General features: G+C 58.5%; 1 protein-coding gene across 1 annotated transcript; it reads left to right on the top strand.

Annotated features, from left to right (window-relative positions):
• The first annotated feature begins 289 nt into the window (after positions 1 to 289).
• Positions 290 to 4363, top strand: FOXF1 (forkhead box F1). The gene is made up of 2 exons (XM_026004859.2): positions 290 to 1399; positions 2890 to 4363. Exons 1-2 carry the CDS (start codon positions 424 to 426, stop codon positions 3048 to 3050), a joined length of 1137 nt encoding a protein of 378 aa, XP_025860644.2. The 5' UTR covers positions 290 to 423; the 3' UTR covers positions 3051 to 4363.
• Positions 4364 to 6999: the final 2636 nt, after the last annotated feature.

Genomic DNA, 6999 nt, shown 5'->3' with positions numbered 1-6999 from the left:
CGGCGGGGGCGGGGGCGGGGCGGGGTGGGGGGGCGGCCTCGCGGCCTGGGCCGGGGCTGCACAGAGGCCGCCCTGAGCCTCCGCTCGGCTCCTTCCCCAGTGGGAGGGCGAGAGGGAAAGAGGGAGGAGAGAGGGCGCGGGCGCGGGAGGCGGGGGGCGGGAGCCGGGGAGAGGGGGGCCCGCGCCAACCGCCGGCCGCTCCCGCGGCTCCCCGGGGCGGACGGGCGGGGGAGGGCGGGCGCGCCGAGGCCCGCTGCGCGCAGGGGCCGCGGATGACGGCAGAGGTGCAGCCGGCCCCGCGCGCGCAGCCCCCTCCCCCCGCCCTCCGCCCCCCCTCCCCTTCCTCCTCCTCCTCCTCCTCCTCCCGGCCGGTCGGCGGCGCAGAGCAGCGGCGGCAGCGGCGGCGGCGGCAGCAGCCACCCGATGTCTTCGGCGCCCGAGAAGCAGCAGCCACCGCACGGCGGCGGCGGGGGCGGCGGGGGCGGCGGCGCGGCCATGGACCCCGCGGCGTCCGGGCCGGCCAAGGCCAAGAAGACCAACGCGGGCATCCGGCGCCCCGAGAAGCCGCCCTACTCGTACATCGCGCTCATCGTCATGGCCATCCAGAGCTCGCCCACCAAGCGCCTGACGCTCAGCGAGATCTACCAGTTCCTGCAGAGCCGCTTCCCCTTCTTCCGCGGCTCCTACCAGGGCTGGAAGAACTCGGTGCGCCACAACCTCTCGCTCAACGAGTGCTTCATCAAGCTGCCCAAGGGGCTCGGGCGGCCCGGCAAGGGCCACTACTGGACCATCGACCCGGCCAGCGAGTTCATGTTCGAGGAGGGCTCCTTTCGGCGGCGGCCCCGCGGCTTCCGAAGGAAATGCCAGGCGCTCAAGCCCATGTACAGCATGATGAACGGGCTGGGCTTCAATCACCTCCCGGACACCTACGGCTTCCAGGGCTCCGCCGGCGGCCTCTCCTGCCCGCCCAACAGCCTGGCGCTGGAGAGCGGCCTGGGCATGATGAACGGCCACTTGCCGGGCAACGTGGACGGCATGGCCCTGCCCAGCCACTCGGTGCCACACCTGCCCGCCAACGGCGGCCACTCGTACATGGGCAGCTGCGGCGGCGCGGCGGCCGGGGAGTACCCGCACCACGACAGCTCCGTGCCCGCTTCCCCGCTGCTGCCCGCCGCCGCCGGCGGGGTCATGGAGCCTCATGCCGTCTACTCGGGCTCCACGGCCGCCTGGCCGCCCTCGGCCTCCGCCGCGCTCAACAGCGGCGCCTCCTACATCAAGCAGCAGCCCCTGTCCCCCTGCAACCCCGCAGCCAACCCCCTGTCTGGCAGCCTCTCCACGCACTCCCTGGACCAGCCGTATCTACACCAGAACAGTCACAACGCCCCAGCTGACCTGCAAGGTGAGTGGGGGAGACCCGGGCTGCCCTAGGCCTGGGGGACTGCGTCGCCTGTCAGAGTTGGGTGCTGAACCAACCGGGCCCCCACCCCCACCCCCACCCCCACCCCCACCCGCTGACCGGCCCTGCCCTGGGCGAGAGCTTGATGCCACTCCTGTGGGGTGCCAGCCCCACTGCTTCCGGAGGTCATCAGCTCTCCAGAGGGTCTCTCAGCCTCGCATGCCCCCCTCTGCGGGGTGAGTGCAGTTAAGGGGGGAGGGCAGATTTGGAGCAAGATAATTGTTTCACCTTTTCAGTTCCAACTCCCAGCTGCTGGTAGACCCCAGCCTGCCCAAGTAGGCCCCTTCCTCACCAAAAAGACTCGGCCCCCGATATTGCACATCCCTCTAAATCTTTAGCCCCTCACACCTCATCAAGTTCCCAGGATGGAGCCAGAGCCCAGCCCTGGCCAGCTGGCTGGGCCTCCCCTATATTCGCCACCACCGGAAGGCTGCCTGGGCAGAAAAAGAGCGTTAGGCCCAGAGCTGCCTGGGCTGGGTGCTCAGAGGCCCCGCACCCCAGCCTCCCAGGGAACCAGGCCTGGCCGTGGAGAGGTCGAGTTGGGGGACATTTTGTGGTGACAGGGGCAGAGAGGGACTGTGGCCAGGCCCAGAGCAAGAGTGAGAGGTGCAGGCCCCACAGACTCTTTGTTTCTGAGGATCCAGGCTTTCGGTTCCCCAGGTACACTCCTCCCCACTCCTCTGAGAAGGACCAGGCAGGAAAGGCTTCCCTCCAGCACTCTCCTCTCAGCACCCACCAGCGTCTCTGGGCCTGGTTCTGGAAAGAGCTCGGAAGGGCTAAGCAAGGCCTGTCAGGGCTCAGCTGTCAGCCTCCCGCGGGAGGCAGGAGCCGGCCTGGAGGTTGGAGGGCCCCCCTCTCCGCGGGGATCTCCCTGTTTGGACTGCTTCAAACTCCCAGCGGCTGCGGCTGCCTCTCCACCCCCTGGCGGAGGGGGAGACGGCTGTTCTCCAAGGGGCCTTTCCCCCTGGAGAAGCCTCCAGCCGTACAGCCGTACAGGGGCCTCCGCAGGCTTTGGGGTTGGGAGGTGAGTGCCCCAGCCCTAGGCACAGGCCTTGGGCTGGCCCTGGAGGTGGAGGCCGGCTCTCCTTGAGGTCTGCCGGCCCTTGGCAGCCCCCTACCCCTTCCTCTTGGGGCTTCAGGAAGCCCCAGCCTGGAGCTTGGTGCCTGAGGCGGGAGAGGCCCACGCCACAGGCACCCAGGAGCAGGGGTCATCCCTGGGGTCCCGGGATCTTCTGCTGGAGCACAGAGCCCAGGGCCCGAAATCCGGGGCCGCCCGGCCCCGCCCGAGGCCGGAACTCCGGGAGTCTTGCACCTCGGTGGGGCGTAGGGAGGCAGCGGGCCGTGCGCCGGAGCCGGGGAGCGCTGCTTCTCCGCCAGAGCCCGGGGCGCCCACCCTAACCCTGCTCCCTGCCCTCCCGTTGCCTCCTTCGCAGGCATCCCGAGGTATCACTCCCAGTCTCCCGGCATGTGTGACCGCAAGGAGTTCGTCTTCTCCTTCAACACCATGGCGTCCTCATCCATGCACTCGGCGGGCAGTGGCTCCTACTACCACCAGCAGGTCACCTACCAAGACATCAAGCCCTGCGTGATGTGAGGCCGCAGCTGGCGGGGCCCTCCAGGCACGGGCGGCCTGGCTCGGGGACCCCCGGAACCCATCGCAAGAAACTGCTTTATTCTTGAGGTATAACCGTAGGCAGAAGACAAGGGTTTGACCCCTACCCACCCGGATTATTTGGAAAGGAATCCCCAAGGCAAAGACCCAGCGTGGTGGTCAGCACCTCCTCCCACACTCCTTCAAAAAATTAATAAATGGTGGCTGTGGGGCCTGCTCTGACTACAGCTGTTGGTAGAAGTATCTATTTTCGATCCAGTGGAAGCCGGCTGAGAAGGTGCTGTATTGGGGGAAACCCTCGACATCCAAACAAGAATTCTGCTGAGGCCTCTCCCCGCCTCCCCTCCAGTGGCAAAAGTGGGGGAAGGTTTTCAGAAGAAAGGCAAACATGTGAGACCATCATTATCAAATACTTTTATTTTTTGGTTGAGTATTTATCTTTTAATTTTTTTTTTTTTTGGAAAGAATGTCTTGGAATGCGCAAGTCTCCTCTTAGAGCCGTGTTTTGCAGGGAAGGGGGGGCAAGAAATCACGTCTTCCTCCCCATCTCAGAAGCCCTCCAGCAACCACAGGTGGATCTTTGTGCGGACTTGCATTTCTGAAGCCACTGTTCGTCTTACAAAAGGAAACTAGAAGGAGCCCAGAAGCAGGGGCTCCCCGGGCCTCTGCCGTCCCCTCAGCCCTCCTCTGTCTTCTCTACAGTCCTTTTTGGTTTTGTTTCGAATTGCATTTTGACTTTTTTGGCGGGTGTTTTTCTCACAAGACCCGACTGTCTCCCGATCTCTACTGTAAAAAAACGTGCTGGTGTGAGAGCGAGGGGAACACAGCGCGGCGCGGGGGCAGGGAAGGCCGGTGAGCGCACGAATTCAGGATTGCGGCGACGCAGAAAGGTTAAGGCACTTTTTTAAACTATAGCAAGGCTCATCCTGTTATTTATTCTACTTTCTTTCCCTAATAATCGAAACACCGCATAGGCTCCTCCGTTTATCAGTATTAATGGTGTAACTTTGTTGGCAATATTTGCCGCGTAGAATTTTTTTTTTTTTAGAGAACCATTGTAAATTTGAAACAAAGTCCGATCTGTGTAAAAACAAATTTCCATATGTTTATATAAATATATATATAAAATGAAGGACTACCCCCTTTTTTTAGTATTTGGCTGCTGGGGTGCAGCATTTGTGACACGTATTTCAAATTTCCTTCTGCACTGTATAAAATGACAATTTGAGGATGTTTTGCCTTTTGTGTATTTTTTCCTAAAAAAAGAACAAAAATAAAAATGTATAACATTTGTACATGGCCTTTAACATTGTATCAACTAGAAATAAAATCGCATGAGTATTTTATTGGGATTGGGATTGCGGAGTATCTTCCAAACCCCAAAATATACACAGAAACCAGCTTGGGATCTCTAGACTTGTTTTATATGTAAAATATGCGTTATTTTGAATACTTTTTTCTTTTTTGTCTCTCTTTTTTGCTAATCCTCCTCTTTCCATCCTTCACTTCCCGCTGAAGTGAAATTTGGACATGCGTAACTATTTTTCTTGGCTTCTGTTTTTTAAGAAGAGCCCTCTGCCCCTCTAAATGTCATTTCTTGTTTTAAAGAAATAATCAGATGTTGAAAGAAAAACTGTGTCCCTCCTTCCTCCAGGGAAAACCATATAGATATAAGAATATAGATGATTTTTTTTACCTTTTTTATTTTTTTGCCACCAATGGGAGTTTATTTGGAGTTTCAGGCTTTACTGTTTCCATATTCTAGCTGTTATAAATTGTGAAACTTTAACTTTTTTGTACGTGGAGTTTGTTTTTTGTTTTTGCTTTTTGAGGGTTTTTTTGTGGGTTTTTGTTTGTTTGTTTTTGGTGCTCTATACTTGGTTTTCCCCAACTTAGAAGTGAGTAAAATTTAAGCGAGAAAAGAACCATTGGTGGGAAAGCAAGGTGACAAAAACATTTCCATTCAGGAACACTTTCCTGAAAATGGGGTGGGGGAACACTGTCTAAAACCTGCATCTCCAACCCGACCACCCTCCTTCTATTTCAGTTCCCGCCTACCTAAGAAAACAAACACAGTAAAGTCACATTGTCGGTGCGCCCATTCAGGACCCACCGCAGTTTCTCCGCGTCGTGGGGTCCCAAGCCTCTGAACCTGGTTCTTCTCAAATTTGACATTTTGGACATGAGGGTAATTTCTCCAGTGCTCTGTTACATCAAAATTATCAAACTCGCCCAGGCAATTAATGTCCCAAACTAACCGCTGTCTATAAAAGCGAGATAAAGGGTACAGGAAAAGGCTGGTGACTCCATCCCTGGGGTCTCTGGTGGGCCGAAGCGTCGGGCGGCAGTTCTCCCTGGGCGCAGCCGCTGTCGCTGGCATGCGCCTGGCCCTGCACTCCGGGAGCACATTGGCAGCGAGGGGAGAAGGCACTGTCCTCCTGGGGTGGAGGCCACCACCGCATCCCACCAGTGCCCAGGAAAACCAGGCCAGAGAAAATCCCCCAGGCCTGCAGCGCGGAAACTGCGCTGCGCTTGGAACCGGGCAACCTCCACAGGCAAGAGTGGGCCTCATCCTCCCTCCCCGGCCACAGAAACTGCACCCAAGTTAGGGCCGAGGCTCTGGTAAGTGGGGATGATGAGAAATCCAATGCCAGCTCAACCGGCACCCTCCCCAGTCTCCAGCAACTTCTCCAGCCTCCGTCTGCGTCTGCACCCGCTCCTTTGGCCCCTTGGTGTGCCAGAGATGCAGTGCGCCCAGGCTGTGATTGGCTTTGGTGCGGCTGGATCGGAGTCTGGGGCGGTGAGCCCGGGCTTCCTGCTCATCTCCTTGGCCGCACCTGCGTCTCAGCGGGCTCTCCTACTGCTCCCACATCCTGGCCGGCTGTGTGGGAGGCACGAAGAAGGGCCGGTGTAGGAAAACCGGCCAGGGAGCCCCAGGCAGGGCCTGGCCTCTGTCTCCCGGTCTGCCCCAGAGCCTGGGGATGCGAGAAGAGCCTTTCCCGGGAGAAAAGGTTGGCTCAGAGAGGGCCTGAATACTGCAGGCAAAACTGCATCGGGACCCATGTTCAAGACTGCACGCCGCCGCTGCTGCTACTGGTGCCCTCGGAAACCAGAGTGCTTGGGTTGCGTCTGCTCCCGGCCCATCTCATCCCTGCTTCGCACAGGGGCCAGTACCTGAAGCTCCCACTGTGGTGCGCCCCCACAAAAGCAAGCTGTGCATATGCAAGTTACAATCCTAAAAATGTAAAGGTGTTTCAGAGTCTGTTGCAAACCCACACATGCTATGTGCATAAATGGGTATCATTCTGGCACAGGGGCATTCTAGGTAGAATTAATTTAAGAACCTCTGCGCATACCTGGGAGGGGTTGTCTTGGAACAATGCAGCCAAGTTGCCCTAAGTGTATGAATCCTCTTAGGTAATAAAATACCTGGAGGTGGAAAGTGGCAAGAGTCATATCATAGGGTTTCTGTTTGTGGATTACACATCCCAGGGACTCCAGGGTTCTACTCGGGGAGGGGGTGGACATCCTGGGTGCACCCAGCCTTAGCCGCTGGGCCATCGCAGACGGCAGCAGGAGTGCCTTGGCATCCTCCCGGCTCCCAGTCCCAAGCGGGAAGGAACTGCAGGCCCAGCTAGCCCCCACCCCATGGAGCTCACCCCCTCCCTCTCACCCACCTCTGGTCCACATCTGGCCGGAAGGCACTCAGGGTATGTGCTTCTGATGGGAAGATGCCTGGCCCGTCAAAGCCCATCTGTCCCAGTTTTCTTTTCCCTTTGGGGCTGGAGAGCTGGGGAAAAGGATGGGAGTAGCAGTGCACAGAGGCCTGGCTCCCTACCTTCCAGGCACCCACCAGCCGGCAGCTAACCCAGAGGTAGTGGCTGTCCTGCCACCACCGAACCTGAGCACACCCTATGACCTCTGAGCCTGT

Source organism: Vulpes vulpes, chromosome 12 (genome assembly GCF_048418805.1).
Source record: "Vulpes vulpes isolate BD-2025 chromosome 12, VulVul3, whole genome shotgun sequence".
Classification (NCBI taxonomy): domain Eukaryota; kingdom Metazoa; phylum Chordata; class Mammalia; order Carnivora; family Canidae; genus Vulpes; species Vulpes vulpes.
The sequence above is the reverse complement of the archived record's forward strand: the minus strand, read 5'-3'. Positions and strand labels throughout refer to the sequence as shown.

Excerpts from the sequence above, each read along its gene's own strand:
- FOXF1 (XM_026004859.2), top strand. The coding sequence starts at position 424 with ATGTCTTCGGCGCCCGAGAAGCAGCAGCCACCGCACGGCGGCGGCGGG. Across the intron at positions 1,400-2,889 it reads CGCCCCAGCTGACCTGCAAG|GCATCCCGAGGTATCACTCC; the intron begins GTGAGTGGGGGA and ends CCTCCTTCGCAG.